The 17,944-nt window shown below is 41.1% G+C and overlaps 1 protein-coding gene across 2 annotated transcripts; it reads right to left on the reverse strand.

The window, feature by feature from the left end:
- Positions 1-15,361: 15,361 nt before the first annotated feature.
- On the reverse strand, positions 15,362-17,740 carry LOC113288677 (lipid phosphate phosphatase epsilon 2, chloroplastic-like). 2 transcript variants are annotated; one of them, XR_003330686.1, is made up of 4 exons: positions 17,312-17,740; positions 16,369-16,594; positions 16,016-16,088; positions 15,362-15,900 (listed from the first exon to the last, which is right to left on the reverse strand). XR_003330686.1 is itself a non-coding variant. In XM_026537795.1 (4 exons), the coding sequence occupies exons 1-3, from the start codon at positions 17,634-17,636 to the stop codon at positions 16,075-16,077; spliced, it is 555 nt and encodes a 184-aa protein (XP_026393580.1). In that variant the 5' UTR covers positions 17,637-17,740; the 3' UTR covers positions 15,362-15,900; positions 16,016-16,074. The 2 variants fall into 2 exon arrangements, 1 of the variants encoding a protein (XP_026393580.1); XM_026537795.1 differs by having other exon boundaries at positions 17,322-17,740.
- Positions 17,741-17,944: the final 204 nt, after the last annotated feature.

Raw genomic sequence — 17,944 nt, forward strand, 5'->3', positions numbered from 1 at the left:
GGCGTAGTTCCAACGTATCCAAACAAACAAACAAAAAAAAGTGCAAATATTTGGCAGATACGTTGTTACATATTCGTAGGTGTAATATTTAATAATAATTAGAAAAGTTACTCGGAGATACTGTTGAGATGGCACTGTCAAGGACCACTGAACGAGTCCGAGGTCGCATTGTCAAGGTATCAAGGACCACCGAGGCGAGTCTGACATATGATATTAACTACTTTGGTCCAGTGAAAATTTCATACAATTTCCATGCAAAAAAATCAGAATACTTTTTAAGAGCTTCTTCAATGGTGAATGTGATTTTTTCATATGTGGCGTCACTTATGTAGGTGTGAATAATCCACAGATCCAGGTGGAGCAATTTTGGGCAACGTTGCGTCAATAGCAGGTGAAGTATGAAGAACCAAATCATTCTATCCAAGCTTGGCGGGAGAAAAGAGACACCAAAAGATCCCGTGAAGCCAATACGTGTAAAGGTAAATATCGAATGTGATGGAAGAGACGCATGTTGAGTACGAGAGTAATAAATGCTCTGACAAGACAGTTGAGAGGATAAGAAGGATTTGGTCAAAGTAAGACTCGGGACTGAGAGTATCACGGACGACATCGGCCACACTCACTAAGCAATCAACATCGGGTAGAAGGACGTCGGGAGAAGATACCACTAGGCTCGGCCCAACATCTCGAGAAAAACATCATCCATCGCCCGAGATGGATATCAAGGAAGATGTACCACGACTCACACCGTAACTTGAATGTATCATCACGTGTAACTATAAATAGAGAGCCTTGTAGAGAGCTAGAGGGGAGAGAAATTCAGTGAGAAAGGAGAAATAACTAAGAGCATTGTGGTGAGAGTAGAGAGTTTACTATTGAGATACATCCCTTGTAACTTCGAATCAAGCAATAAGATCCTCCCTTTACCCCGTGGACGTAGGTAATCATACCGAACCACGTATATCTTGTGTTCTTGAGCATCTCTTGTTTGTTGGCTTCAATATGTGTGTGTTTATGATTCTTTGGATGTAGAAGTAGGATTTTTCACATCTACATTCTAGCGCCGACTAAGGGGAACGTGTAACATCTTTAGATAACCTTGTATAAAAGCCATTAAAGAGATATTCCAAAGCTCCTAAATCATCTCTTGATGTTAGTCGATGCTAAGTGAAAGACTCTTGTGGTTAAGCATATAAGTTGGTAGATGAATCCTTAAAAAGCAACCTTTATTTTAAACTCGAGTTTTTTACAACTGTTTATTGAACCTTTGATGAACTCACTGAGTTTGAATCTCTGTTGAGTCGAGTAGATTTAGTAAAAGCTCGATTGAAATCGATTATTTGTCTTCTCGTTTCGTTTCTTTTAAAAATCTCTTTATCTTGCGTTTAAACTTGAGTGTTTATTCCTTCTATTAGTCGGGAAACTAGCGATTTGTTGTTTTGTTTTTCTTTCGAGAAACGTGTTCCTTACATTGAACTCTTTGAAATATTTACAAGTAAAACCTCGGATTTGAGTTGTAGTTGATTATATTAATGTTCCCTTATATGGATGAGAGGAGCTGTTAGCAAGATTCAACATCTCCCAAAACATCATCTTTGATGTTGGTAGTAGCTAAAGTGAAGCTTCATCTCGTAGGTCATTTCTTGTCGTTTGGTAATTAAACACGATGGAAACAATGGTAAAACCGACTCAAGATCATTGAGTAAGGGTTACCAAAACTACGGGTAGAGATGGTATGATGAGCACTCTGGTGACGTCTTATCCTAGTCCCATAATGAGAGCCGCATAGTACTGTTAGAAGGCCAAAAGAACCCCAAGGTAAAATATCCTTACGGAGTTTCGAGGAAAAAGTCGAGAAACCCCGTTTTGACAACCTGCGTAGTTGGGACACCGGCGAAACGATTGACGACAATTACCACTACAAACCCTGGCCAAGAGATAAACTTTACGATCAAGTATACTGACGGTTAATGATTTCTGGCACGAGGAATGTAAGGACAAATAATGATTAATGCATGGGAAAAGTACCGAAAGTGACGTAACAAAACACCTTTTCAAAAACTGTCCTCATAGTCAAAACCGTCTACTTTGCTGAGTTCAGCGTTTCAAAGTAAAATGGAATCGCACTTGGCTGGATTTCTACTTTCCTGAGTGTCAGAACTTTTGTACTTCATTCTTAAATATTTTTTGAAAACAGATCAAAATGAGGTGTTATGTGTTTTGCTGACGTAGGTAGGGACGGGTGAGCCGAAGGATACAAACCATGCCCGAGCCAATGGAAAGCACTTCAGGGACAGAAAGGATCATGAGGAATCGGACGGTAGCATAAACTAGCGCGCAAGAAGAAGTGACATATTCGCGACAGCCGAATGGCCGACAACACCAACCGGAAGAATCCTGAGCACAGGCCGAAGGAATGGCCACTATCAATGAGGAAGCCGATCTGGGCCGAGACGATGATCTTTCTCCGAGAAGATTACACATCAACCCGAGCCAAATGAGACCAGAGGATATGGTAGATGGAATGACCGCGTCAGACACAGAGGACGATGAGGAGGCGTAAATGATGCGAGAGGATCGTAGGCGAGCCCGACAACACGTAGAGTACCGGTATGCTCAGGATCAAGAAGAATAAAGACTTAAGCGAGTGCGTTTGGGACGAGATAACACAGCCCAAGACATCCCCCCTGCCATACCTATAACAGCGCCACCAGCAGCACCACCAGCTGCACCGCCTACCACAGCAGGAAATCATATGAATGGCCACTCCAGCCATGAGACCACCAGCCCGACATTGATGGAAATTCTAGATAATAAGAAAATGCAGGACGACATAATGAGGGAACTGCAAAGAAGCACAGAAAACTCCGTTCACCCAAGAGCTAGAGCGAACACCCTTTCCTCCGAAATGTACACTTCCTACCTTCCCTTCCAGATTCGACGGTACGGGCGATGCCAGAGAACACATCAAGATGTATAGCATGTCGTTGTTACAATGGAAGAACTATGATGTGGTCATGTGTAAGTTTTTTCCTGCAAGCCTGGAAGGCGAAGCAAAGAACTTGTTCTATACCTTACTCGACGAGTCCATATGCAATTACGGAGCCTTAGTGAAAACTTTTCTTGAAACCTATATGCACAACAGTATCGCCTAGCCGAGGATAAATAAGCTATTCATGCTGGCACGAAGGTTGAGGGATCCCTTAAGATCTTTGACGGACAGATGGGGAAAACTGTGCACCGTTATCGGGAAGGTGCCCGTCGACCAACAAATCTTCGGGTTCGAAAATTCTCTAGGGAAATCGGATCCCATCTGGATAGCCATGTACACTGAGAAACCGCAGAAATTGAAGTAAATGAGAAAGATGCAGGAACATTACATTGCATTGGAGGAAATACAAGAAGGAGCACAAGATAGAGGAGTCCAAGAAGCCAGTACAGCAGCCGGGACGACTCCTCAAGGGTACTCAAAGCGATCGGAAAATAAGGACGATGGTACCACAACCATGCTCAGGCAAGAAGGAATGGGTCGAGAAAGGAAAAAGGACTCATCATGAGCCGAGAACTTACACACCCCTAAACGCGCCGCTAGATGAAATTTTTAAGGAAGTAGAAAAGAGAAATGACACTAGGTACCCGAAGACTAGAGGAATCTAGTTTGACGAGACAAGGAACCACCCCGAGTTTTGCCATTACCATCAATACCGAGGCCAATCGACCAACAATGGTCGGGAGGTGAAAGATATTGTTCAACACCTAATTAGGGATGGATACTTGCGACACTTTGTTAAACAAATAGCACCGGCACCCACCATACCCGACGCTCCCATACACCAAATAAGGATCGATCGTGGAACTCAGTTCACCTGCAACACCATCTCACACTCGGAAACACAAAGGTTCGATTTAGGAACCAGATTACATCAAGAATCCAAAAGAGGGATCAGGCTGGGAAGGAGATCTTCAGCGTATCAAAAACTTTACCTATGGAGGCCTGGATGATGCAGCCGATCACCTTCTCTGCTAAAGACGTCCCGATGAATGGAAAAGCACATGGAGATCCACTACTGATCAACTTACTCATAGAAGAGTGGGGAGTCAAAAGGATACTGATGGACAGCGGGAATTCAATCGAGGTCCTCTTCTACGACACGTTCAAAAGAGTGGAGCTATCTGATGACATTTTAATTCCCTCAACTTATCGGATCTATGGCTACAATGGGACAGTGACCGTACCAAAGGGGAAAGTCACTCTCAGAGTCTCCGATTGGGAGGGATACTTGGACACGCTTACCACCTTCTGAGTTGTGGACGTAGTATCGCCTTCTGAGGCGATCCTCGGCATGCCCTGGATCGCAGGCATCAAAGGGATGGCATCGGCTTACCACTAAAGGTTAAGGTTCCCTTCTTATAAGGGAGTCGTGGAAGTACTAGGTGATCCTCAGGCCGCACGACAGTGCACGCAGTTATATATCCAGTAAAACGAGGAGAGGCGATCAAGACGTCGCCGAGAAAAGAACAAAGCTAAGAAAATCAAAGCAGGGGAAAAACTAGAGAAAGTAATCTCACAAGCGATCACGGCTTATGAAGCAGGCGAGAAGGAGATCTTATAGCAATCAAAGGAGGCGACATCGATCGCAGAGTCAGAGCCCAACTTCTTGGCCCTAGAGTCTACCCGACAGATCAACTTAGAGACCAAGGAAGACCAAAAGCTAGTCAGAATCAAAACCTTGCTATCGGACGAACAGACAGAGCAGCTGATAACTCTTTTACGGGAATACATGGACGTGATCGCCTGGGAGATGTACGACATGAAGGGAATTGACACGGAGGTGTGCTCACATCACTTAAGGATAGATCCCAAGTTCAAACCGATCCGATAAAAGATACGTCGAATCGCACCCGAACTACAAACAACGGTAGAGGCCGAGTTGAAGAAATTACAAGTGGATGGAATCATTCGAAAGGCCCAATATCCGTAATGGGTATCTAACATGGTGATATCCCCTAAAAGGAATGGAGGAGTCAGGATCTTCATCGACTTCAGCGATTTGAATAAGGCTTGCCCAAAGGACAGTTTTCCCCTTCCCAGCATCGACCTGCTAGTAGGATCCATAGTTGGATACAAGGTGATAACACTGATAGACGGGTACTCGAGATACAATCAGATCCCTCTGGCTCCCGAGGATCAGGAACATACATCTTTATTCACACCTAGAGGACTATATTGTTACACTAAGATGTCGTTCGGGTTGAGAAACGCTGGTGCCACTTATCAAAGGTTAGTGGAGGAAATGTTTGAGGATAAAATTCACAACACCATCGAAGTCTACGTGAACGATATGCTAGTAAATAGCAAGGTGGCATCCAACCACATTGATGACCTTCGGGAAATCTTTCAAACTATGAGAAACTATAAGATGCGAGTGAACCAAGCTAAGTGCACCTTTTGGGTCACATCGAGTAAATTCCTGGGATATATAATCACCGATAAAGGTATAAAAGCGATCCCGATAAGATTAGGGCTGTCTTGGAAATGCCATCTCCGGTAACAATAAAAGATGTGCAGCGGTTAAACGGAAACTTGGCAGCGTTAGGACGATTCATTTCACGGTCGTCGGACAAATGTAAAGACTTCTTTGGGACACTAAGAAAGGAGAAAAATTCAAATGGAGCGAGGAGTGTGAGGAAGCATTCCAAAAGATTAAGCATCATTTCGCGAGTTTGCCTGTATTACAAAGACCCGAGCCCGATGAGGTTCTTACCCTATACCTCGGGAAACTAGTCATGCTATAAGTGCGGTTTTAGTTAAAAGTGTCGGAGAAGAAGATAAACCCATATACTTCATAAGCAAAACTATGAATCCGGTGGAGAAAAACTACACCATAATCGAACAATTGATACTCGCCCTAATATTTGCAACACAAAAGCTGCGGACGTATTTCCAAACTCACAAGATCCGAGTGATCATAAAATCTTCTATAGAATCATTGCTTGATAGTGCGGAAAGGTCGGGACGGATCTCTAAATGGAGTGCTCAAATTAAACAATTCGATATCTTTTATGAGATGAGGACAACAGTAAAAGCGCAAGCGGTGGCCGACTTCTTGGCGGATTTTCCTCTAAACGATAAAGAGGAAATTGAAGATATCCCAGGTATGGAAGAATATCTAGAAAATCCATCCGATCTACTGGAAACATGTTGCCCGACACGGTGGGAAGTATTCGTAGACGGGTCGTCCAACAAAGACGGATCGGGCCTAGGGATAGTCTTCACTACACCAAAGGGGAAGAAGATGGTTCACTCGTTCAGGCTTGAATTAAAGGCGACAAACAATGTCACTTAATACGAGGACGTAATACATGCTTTGCGATTAATAGTAAAAATGAGGATCCACGATGCGAGATTAACTAGCAACTCTCAGTTAGTCATTAGGAAAATCAGCGGGCAGTACGCTATACATGACCCAGTATTACAGAAGTATTGGGAGCTCGCCTAATTTTATATCGGCCAAATACCAAACATCAAGTTTCGACACATCTGTAGAAAAGATAATCGACATTCGGACGCACTGGCATACATCGCCTCAATGTTAATAGATTCGAGTGTTGAAGGCATCAGAGTCATGAGAATATTGATGCTATCTGTACCGGAGACAGTGGACACTAAAGCATATGTAGCTGTAACCACGGCCGATAGATATGAAGCTGGAGATTGGCGCAAACCCATCCACCAGTATTTGGAGACGGTAGAATTACCCAAGGGACGACCCGAGATCAAAAAAATTAAAAATAAAGCAGCAACATACGAATTACGAGACGATATCTTATAGAGAAAATCCTACCTAGGGATGATGTTGAGGTGTTTAAGCAAAGAGGAAGGGCACTCGATCTTGAATGAGCTACATTATGGCGCTGCGGGCAATCATAGCTCGGGCCGAAGTCTGGCAGCTCGAGCCAAGACCATTGGATACTTTTGGCCCTACATGAATGACGATGCAAAACATATGGCGTTAATTTTCGACGAGTGCCAAATGTTTGGAAAGAAGATACACGATTTTGCAGTGACCTTAAACTCAGTAATTAACCCTTGGCCCTTCTCCAAGTGGGGGATCGATATCGTGGGACCATTGCATGTCAGGTTGGGGCAAAGAAAGTATTTGATCGTGGCTACTAACTATTTCACCAAGTGGGTGGAAGATGCACCACTGAGGTACATTCGGAACAAGGATGTGCTTCGTTTCATTTGAGAACACATCATCTGTCGTTTCAGCGAGCCGTCAGCAATCGTCTCGGACAATGAAAAACAACTACAAGGCAAGAACATCGACCTACTATTCAATATCTATAACATTCGAGAGAGTAAGGCAACGCCCATTTACCCACAAAGTAATGGGCATGCCGAAATTATAAACAAAACGATAGCAGAGAACCTGAAAAAGAAGTTAGATGGGGAGCACGACGAATGATGTGAGGACATCTATAATGTTCTATGGTCCTACAGAACTATCCGAAGAGAGGAGACCGCCTTGTCGCCCTTTATGTTAACATATATAACATAGGTCATCCTTCCTACTGAAGCAATGATACCCACCACTAGGACTGAGGCATGGAGGCGAAACATCTCGGCAGATCTATTCTTGGCCAAGCTCGATGACTTGGAAGAAACTAGAGAAATGGCTCTCCAAAAAATGGAAATCTACCAAAGGCGACTACAGCGTGAATACAACAAACGATTCCGACCAAGGGAGTTCCAACCTGGACAGTTGGTACTAAAGGAACTACCTAGTTATGAAGGTGACAGGAAAGGCGGAAAATTGGCGGCAAGATAGGGCGGACCATATACAATTGTGGAAAAAATGGGAGAAGGAGATTGAAATCGGATGGAACACCAGAACCGCGGCCATGGAACACTCAACACTTGAAGTTATATCACCCATGAGAGGTGTGCGAGCAGGTATGATACCCTGTCATCTATTTCCTTAAAGATCAATGTGGGGTAGGGAATATGACGGTAGGGAATATGACAATTGCGTCTAATGGTCATTCGTACTCGGGGCGACGTCAGTGTGCAAGTGCCGAGGTGACTTACACTCGAATAGACATTCTTACTCGAGGCAATGGAAGTGTGCAAGTGCCGAGGTGTCTTACACTTGACGGGCTATTTGAACTCGGGGCAGTGGCAGTGTGCAAGTGTCGAGGTAGTCTAAGGGTCCTGGTGGTTGGCAACCAGTGACCGATTGTCGGGGCATGAGTACCCGACAATCGAGCATACAACATTTCTCCCATCGCAAGTGGCCGAAATCACTTTCCCAGGCTAGTTAATCGATAACTCCCTAGGGATATCAGGCCAATAAAACTTAGGAATAACTGAATACCTTACCACTAGATCAAATTGACAGTGATAAGATACCTCAATCGGGACATGGCATTGGGCCCGATGATCCTCCCTGTTGAGTGTGTTCGATAGGAAATGGAATTTACACTAACATTTTGATGCAGGGAATAGTGAATCCACCATAAAATAAATAACAAGGTACGATCGAAGTGACACAAGTGAAAATGTCAATAAATGATAAACAACCGATTGGCGACGCAGCACCCCATAAGATAGATATTTGAAAAAATAAAGGTTTTCAAGCGAATTACATCCCAAAGTGAAGGGAACACTAGTGGCGCATCACTACAAAATATATGGCTATTCTTTGGGCGGAATCGACCCCGAGCTTGCCTTCTTAGCAGCAGCATCGACCCGCTTCTTCTCAATAACTGCCTTAACACCTTCCTTGACCTTTGTAACAAGCTCGGTTTTAAACTTATCTTTCTCGGCAGCAAGTTGAAGAGTCAGTTGAGTCGACGCCGCTTCAGCACTAGCCACTTGTCCGAGCAACTGGGTCTCCCTCGCCTTCAATCGAGCAGTCTCTTCCTCCAAATACTTCACCTTTCCTTGCTCAACTAAGATATAAAGAGGCGATTAATGACAAGGAAACAACACCATGACATCGAAATAAGCATGAGAACAATACAACATAAGCAAAAAAACACCTTCAAGCAAGGGTAAAACTACTTTAACGGTTTCCTCGGATTTAAGTAAGCTACACTCAAGGGCCAAAACCTTCGAAGTTAACTCATTATAGCGCTTCTTATTGAATTCATTGGTGGGGAAATATTTATTATGGTCGCTCCAACTAGATTTTTGTCGATCATGTGCCAACTTCAGACCCGATAACTGAGCTTGAACCTACTCCAACTCTTGGGATACCTGATCAAATCGGCGAAGCCTCTCTCTTAACTCTTGATTAGACCCCTCAGCAATGTTTTTTTCCTTCAAAATCCGCTCGCGATCAGCATACAATTCTCTAATTTGAAGTGCCAACTTATTACACTGACTCTCTAGTTATCGGCTAACAACGTTTTTGTCAGCAGCAATTCCTTGAACCTGAGAGAAGCTCGCCCGAAGATTGTCCATCTCATCGGGCACATACTCAAATTTGTGGTATCGAAGTAGTTCGTCTCGAAGCTTCTCGAACTCGTCCTCTTGACAATCTATCTTATCATCCTTATTGACAATTCTTTGGCGGAGGTTATCAACATGGTTCAACTCAATGTCTAACTTTCTCTTTAACAGACGATATTCCGAAGCAGCATCGACATCTATAGTAGACATCTCGGCTAGGAAGATAATACTAAACTCAGGATATTGGCACTACAGAATCAATCATATATACTTAGGTTATGAGTAAATACCTTGGGTCTTGGCCAGCTTCCTCTCCAATCCTCGGGTTCGTTCTTGCTCTTGATGCAATTGGACACGAGGACCTTCCAGTTCCGCTAACCCCCTTCTCCGCAGCAGCCTCCAACAGCTTTCTATTTGCAGCCTGAGGATATTACGTTCCACGATATCAACACTTATCCCACATAACAAGTAGGCAGCTAGGAAAGATAACTCACCATATGGCTGAAGGTGTCCTTCAAACCGGCAGAATACAGGGACACGACATTGATCATTTCCTCGTCGGTTAGGGATCCAAAGTCGGGAGAAGTAAGATCCCCCAGGGAATTACACACTGGGCCTGAAAAGGTGAAGAAGGTGTTTGCACCCAATCTCGGGGAAGGGGATACATGAGGCAGATTTTCTAGTGACCCACCCCCGTGAACATCATTCTTTCCATCAGCAGGCTCCTCCACCTGCTTCGTCTCTTCTTCTTCGACCAAGCCACTGGCATCACCTTCCTCCCCAAAAATATCCTCGTCATCATCATCAGACATCACAAAAATAACATCATCAGCAATGATAACGCCTTTGTTGGCCGAAGATACAGCAGGTTGTTGGGGCATGTCCTTCCTCGGGGCAGAGCCATCACTCTTAGACTATTTACCCTTTCCAACAGGCTTACCACCTACAATGGTAGATGAAATATCAGAATATTTCTAAGGCGACTTCCTCAGGAAATGAGATAAAAGAAGCCGATCATCGGGATCTCACCACCAGTCGCCAAAGCGCTCCCAACATCTCTGTTATCATCTTTCGACTTCTGCACATGAGTCTTCGTCAGATCCATTCAAGGAAACAAATAGGGGCAAGTACATGTACTGTGGATAGAGTAGTATATTTGTTATCTTCCCTGTCTCCTCCTTGACTCCTGTGCTAGGACCTCTATCCCTCTTTCGAAGGTTGGGAGCCTTAGGCTGGTTACTCTGGGACTTGGGATGCAAAATACAAACAAGTTAAAACACTATCTTACTGGTCACCCGGGCCGACCAACTAGAAAAATGAAAAAACCTACCCGATCAACATTAACCACCCAGAATGGATAGGGCTCGGCCGGAGGTGGAAATATGCCACTTAAAAGAGGACCGTGAATAGCGAGAGGGACTCGATCCCAGGCAACATCACTAGTATGACGAGCGTGCTTGTTAGAAGTCAACCCTCCCTCAGGATCCTCGTCCAACAACAGCTTCTTAACACCCTCATGAAGAGTCTTATGGCGATGAGGACTAGAAACAAAACCAGCAAGGTCACCATTAGTAGAAGTTCCACTTCGATAATCGGCAATAAAGCTGGCAGGGGTATAGTCGCCCGCCTGATAAGGATCATAGGTCGACCAAGCAGTATCGGTGCACTCGCCTCGCCTTCACCTTTCCCATTCAGCCATGATGTGAAAAGTATTACCATTCTATTGAGATAAAGCACGGGAAGGGAGAATATGGGAAGATTTTCGTACATAAAGGGGCGTCTAGGATCATATAAAGGAAAACGTAGCCCGAGCTCCAATTTATCCTTGGTAATAACGGTCGCCTCGGACGAGTGAGGAAATTTCATAACTTCCTCCTTCTTCAGAACAACTTTCTGGCCCGACAATAGCCGGATATCATAAACATGAAGATCAAAATCATCCTTCAATTGTTTATTGAACTGTTCGTTTGTCAGATATTTATCAACTCTCTTGTCATTCCTACATGAAAATGAAGGAGAACCATCAGAAAAGATAGAGTTAAGAGCACGATGATCATGATGCGAAAGGCCATCAACAATAAATAAGGAATCAAGAGGAACACCATCATCATCAGAAAAAGTATAACTCACGCACCTCTTCTCAGTCATGGAAGGAGTCGAAGAAGCCATTGAAGAACTGAAAAAGAGACCTGGAATAGAGTGTATAAAAGAAAGCAACAAATGGCGATAATCACACAACAGCAACAAGAGACAAGCAATGATATGATCAAAGGATGAGGAGGGTTCGTGAAAAGAAAAATAAAAGACAAGGGAAGGCAGAAGGTTATTCGAGCAGCAGTTGAAGGAAAAAACCAAGGAAAGAGAATGTTATTTTCTGAAAGAAGTAAATGAGAGATCAAGGGTTTATCCGTCGAACTTATATTCCCAACAACTGCAACCGGAGAAAGAGGTAACGGGTCATAAAGGCGGAAGTAATGGGGATCTGCATGGCATAAAACACGGCATGCCAGGGACATGGGAGGCGAAGCGGTTTCTTCCCCTCATGTAGAATACACGAGTAAAAGAAGGGGCATAAATATAGATGTGAATAATCCACAGATCCATGTGGAGCAATCTTGGGCAACATTGCGTCAATAACAGGTGAAGTATGAAGTATCGAATCATTCTATCCAAGCTAGGAGCGAGAAAAGAGACACCAAAAGAGCCCGTGAAGCCAAATACATGTAAAGGTAAATATCGGATGTGATGGAACAAATGCCTGTTGAGTACGAGAGTAATAAATGCTCTGACAAGACAGTTGAGAGGATAAGAAGGATCATTTCAAAGTAAGACTCGGGACTGAAAGTATCACGGACGGCATCGGCCACACTCACTAAGCAATCAGCATCGGGTAGAAGGACGTCGGGACAAGATACCACTAGGCTCGGCCCAACATCTCGAGAAAAACATCATCCATCGCCCGAGAAGGATATCAAGGAAGATGTACCACGACTCACACCGTAACTTGAATGTATCATCATGTGTAACTATAAATAGAGAGCTTTGTAGAGAGCTAGAGGGGAGAGCAATTCAGTGAGAAAGGAGAAATAACTAAGAGCATTGTGGTGAGAGTAGAGAGTAGAGAGTATACTAGTGAGATACACTCCTTGTAACTTTGAATCAAGCAATAAGATCATCCCTTTACCCCCGTGGATGTAGGTAATCATATCGAACCACGTATATCTGTGTTCTTGAGCATCTCTTGTTTGTTGGCTTCAATATGTGTGTGTTTATGATTCTTTGGATGTAGAATAGGATTTTCCACATCTACAACTTCTAAGGCATCCTTTGAGTATAAAATCTTAAATATTAGGAAAAATAAAGTTTTATCTCCAAACCCATAAATTTTTTTATTACTTTTTTACTAAATTGTAGGCATATAATTGGTTAAAATCATTTCATTTTTACTTTCAATGATTTTATAATAAAAAGTGTGACTAGGATGGGAAGACATCCTCTAAGAGCTTATCAAATGGAATGTATGTGAAGATAAATGTTTAAATCCACGTAGGATAGACATTTATTTTTCCTAAAATTATTCTCCAACCTCAACTTCTTAAATCAATGTGAGGATGACATGGCTTAATTGTTATTAGACATTGTCGAGGTGAATGTCTAGTTTTAGACATTCACCTTGACAGTGTCAAGCTATCTTAGTAAGCTTTTGCTTAAATAAAATTAATTCCAATATATTAAATAACTATTTTTAGCTCTAATAAAACCTTAAAATTACTATAAATAAAATTTACATCTAATCTAATTTTTTCACCTTAATTCAAGGAAAAATCGAAATGAGAATGTCTTATTTGTGTTGCCACCTAGGAAATATATGCATCAACCATTGGAGAAGCTCTAAGTGAATGTCCAAAACTAGAGGTTCACCTAGAGGATGTCTAACTTTTTTTTTTTGCTACATCATCTTCACATCAATGGGTTGGAGATGATTTTTTATAAATATGGTTGTGGATCCTACGTGGATTTAGACTTTTTTCTTCACACACATTTCATTGGAGAGACTCTAAAATGAGTCAGAAGCATGCATAGCCTTCAGACGTGTCCAAAATCAACCTTGAGTCAATTAGACAGACGATCCAAAAAACAAAAAAAGAAAAGAAAACTAACTGATATTGGGCCTAAATTGCTTGCTTATGTAGCTTGTAAGCATATAAGGATTTAACACTAAGGAGTGAAACCACTTCGGCTTCGAGCCATCGACATAGTAGAGATAAATCAAGTAATCAATAATAGATGCTAGATATGAGCCGTAAAGCTTAGATTTTTATGAAACCTATTTTGAGGCATACTGAGTTTCTTTCAGGCATACTAAATAATGCCAAAATATTGTTACTAAATAAAAAACAACATCACCTTTTATCCATTCTTTTTGGTAATGACTTAATTACCCTTATATAATTAGTGTTAATGATTATGATTAGATTTGATTAGCTAGGAGTTTTAATGATTGATTAAAAATTAAATTTTTAGTGGTGAATTAGTAGATACATCAAATTTATGTGAGAGAGTTGGGATTTTTGAGAGGAAGAAGAAGAAGAAGTGAAAAAAAAACTTGGGTTTTCAATTTTGAGATTTTAGTGATTAAAAATGACCAAAACGTGTGATTCAAATCAGAGGTAGACTTCTATACGAGGTTTAATTTCTTTTTATAAGTTGAATCTGTCAAAAAATTGAATTTTGAAAATCCAGATCTACTGACCAGATGAACAGTTCGGCTGATAACTTTTCAGCCGAACCTCCGTTTTCTGAAAGTATACCTAGGTTCGGCTGACAAGTTATCAGCCGAACCTACATATATTTTCAAAAAACTGAGGTTCGGCTGGAAAGTTATCAGCCGAACTTCACTCTGTAACTGAATCATACACTAGGTTTGGCTGAAAAAATTGAGGTTCGGCTGAAAAAATTGAAAAGTCGTATTAGCCGAACATAGTATTTCTCTAATCATACACTAGGTTCGGCTCAAAATTGATACTCCAAGATCAGCCGAACTGATCTTATGAAAACCTTAAATTCATCTTTGAAATCATATTCTATCGATCAAACAAAATAAAATCAATCAAAAACAAGATGGGTTTGTTACACATGCATTCTAAAATACATCTAAGAGCAATTGAGATTTGGATTTCGCGCTCCAACATCGCTCACTTCGATTGGTGTTTGCTTTGCTTGATCAATTTCTTGATTGAATTGGAGTTCATGATGTTTAAGTTTAAAGTTTATTTTGATTTTTGATTTTAGGTTTTTGAGGATAAGGACACTCTACTAATTTAATTGTTTAAGGATATGTAGGTAATTACACTATATTTAAACACCCCTTATAAACCCATCCCAGATGGTATAATGAATGAGTATGCCTCAAAAAAATTGAGTATGCCTCAAAACAGGTTTCTTTTTTATGATACCTCACAATTGGATATTCGATGACAGGGCCGGTCCTGTATTTTCTGTGGCCTAATGCGATTCTTTTTCTTTTCTTTTTTTTGGCCCCTTGTTAACATTGAGAGGGATTTGGTGACTCCAACCGTGTGAAAGAAAAGAAATTAGCTACTAAAACACTGCCAGGTGACTAGAACAGCTTCTTGACCATATTAAGGACCTATTTAAAGTATGTTCTGCTAATAATGGCCATATTAAGGACCTATTTAAAATATGTTCTGGTAATAATGGAAACTATCGAAATCCAACGCAGGTGGAAATCAACCAACTCTATCAAAGGTTAGCAAGAGGACGAGCACATTAACGTATCAAGTGAAGTGACAAGACCTTAAGCGCTAGCATTGAATTCTCACCAGCAAATAAGTAAAACCTTTCTTGAGAACTTCAAGAGAGATGCATGAATTGAATTACATGTGAATGTGAAGCTTTCTGTAATTATATCAGCAAACTTACATTGTTCCTTGGATCCAATAAAGTTATACATTACATATGATCAATCTATCTGCAACGGATAAGATGTTTGAGATGCTCAAACTAAAAAAGTACAACAATAAATAAATAAATGTGGCCCCTTAATCCTGTGGCCTCAAGCAAGGCTTTGCTTGCTTTATGGTTTGAGAAAAAAATACTATCCTGTCAACCTGAACTATACATGCAAGTATGTGACAAAAGAATTTGGATACATGACTTCAAATTTTATCTGGGCTAAATTTACAGAGTTTAATCTTCATCGCCATCCATAAGCCAATGTTAATGACATATAACAGAAAGCTCACACAAAATGTGACACCACCAAGAACAACAATAATCCGTACCCATAAAAAGGAAATGATCGCTCTTAGCACGAACCCATACCAAGACTGAAACCACAGAATCGAGCAAATGGTCCCTAAGATAGCACCCACCACAACCTGACTGATGGTGTGATGTCGTTGTGATATACGTAACCAAGACTGGATAAACAAAACATACAACACGGCATTAGATTGCTATAACTAAGCGATATTTTCTCTCTTAGTTTCGATGGTAACCTCAAATTAAAAATAAAAATATGGAATCTATGCTTACAAGATATGCGCTGAAAGCCAAGCCGAGCACCCCGATGGTCACTGTAACTCCATTCAACCCTAGAGATTAATCACTGCCACAGAAATAATAATCACAATAGGACACCTTTGACAAGAAAAGTAGCAGACAACAGAATGAAGTAATATGATGTAACAGAATATAAAACTTCATTATAATATAGCCATCCAATTTCAGGTAAATAAACTCATAAAGATAGATATATCGTAGATAAGATGAACAGGTTCAGAGAACTTTCTAGTAGTTGATGATATTAACACGCTATTTCTCATAGTCGTGTCCACAAAATATCAAGCGTAAGTTTCATAAGACTTAATACAAAATCAATAACTCACATGATAGGATAGCAAAGACAGAAGCGAAGAAGATGGACTGAGCATGTGAAGATGGCATGCCTGGACCAGATCCTAAGCTAGCAACAGGTCGCTCTTGGTTGAGTATTCGTTTTAACGTAATTGAAAGCCATGCATTTGCCACTGCTCCCGTTGCAGCCCACATGGTCACAGCATCGTGCCTCCAAATCACAATAATTCCAAAAACTGTAGCCACAAGCCACTTGCTCTGAGACTCAAACAAAACAGTTGTGAATTGCCTGACTTGAGAAATGCTATATTGAAAATCAAGAAATGAATCAACCTGTCACAGACGAGTTGTTTTTAACAAAATCATTTGAACATATACATTTTAAAATCCCCCGCATTCTTCTTAACATCCTATCAGTTTTAACAATGATCGAACAACTATGCAACATGGTTTTCTCAGTTAGTTGTTCCAATTTCGTAAAAGGTAAAGTTCAAAAAGAAAACAGGTGATTCAATATTGTGTTTAGAAATGAGTGAAATAGCAATCTCAGTATAGCAAGTTTTCATAGAACAAAAATGGTAACCTAAGTTCTAATTTCATACTAGACATGTTAAAATTATAATCCCGGCATACGAAATTGTCCCTATAAGACACAATGGCAAAACAAATGTCTTGGTTAGCTTTAGGGAATGTATAAATTGCCAAGTGAGGAACTTATGAATTGTTCTTCATCTACCTGCAGAATCAGTCACCTATTGTACAAGCGGGTAAAATGACGCACAGAAACCAGCATTTCCAAATCCCCATTTACTTGTCTAAAACTCAAACCCAGAAACAGAACAAGAATGATATCGAAACAGTAGGAATTCAAAATCTACCCAAGTTTGAACAACCAAAAGTAGCAAAAGAAACCCTAAATTCCAAATAACGAACTCAAAAACAAATTTAACATAAACACCAAACACATGAACATACAGGTGCTAACCAAACGATTGATAGTCGATTCAATTCCACTTGGCACAACAATTTCTCGAGGAATATCCGAAGACCCATTACCCAAAATAGCTTCATCTTCAGTAATCTCAAAACTTCCGTCACCACTACCTCTACTAAAAGCAGAAATTTTAGTCATCTCAGTCATCGTTTCTGAACCAACAACTCTGTTCTTCTCATCACCAAGTCTCTTTAGCATAAACCCAGTATTAGAAATTAGTCTAAGAGAGATTAATCTTGAAGGAGTTGTAGAAAATAATGGAGATAGTCTAAGCAAGGGTTTGTATGAAATTGAAGTTGCAAACATTTTTCTTCTTCAGTAAGTAGTAGGAATTGTAGTTTCCAGCGGAGAACATGTTTTTTGCGTTTCTCTTTTTTTTCCTTTTTTCTTGCTGGAACGATTTTGGTGGTTGAGGAAAAAAACAGAACAAAAATCAGGATGGGAATTTTGCATTTGATGTCAAAGGAATCAAGATGATAACACACTTAATCTCAGTCGTTCAATATTTCTTGGAGGTCTTTGTGGACGTTTTGCTTTCTTTTGTCTTGTCTGTGGAGATTTGAGAATTAAGATGGCCTTTTAGATGAACCTCACTAGTCCTAACTTGGATGACC

Source organism: Papaver somniferum, chromosome 6 (assembly GCF_003573695.1).
Source record: "Papaver somniferum cultivar HN1 chromosome 6, ASM357369v1, whole genome shotgun sequence".
NCBI classification, from domain to species: Eukaryota; Viridiplantae; Streptophyta; class Magnoliopsida; order Ranunculales; family Papaveraceae; genus Papaver; species Papaver somniferum.

Excerpts from the sequence above, each read along its gene's own strand:
- LOC113288677 (XM_026537795.1), bottom strand. The coding sequence starts at position 17,636 with ATGTTTGCAACTTCAATTTCATACAAACCCTTGCTTAGACTATCTCCA. Across the intron at positions 16,595-17,321 it reads AATCGACTATCAATCGTTTG|AGCAAGTGGCTTGTGGCTAC; the intron begins GTTAGCACCTGT and ends TTTGAGTCTCAG.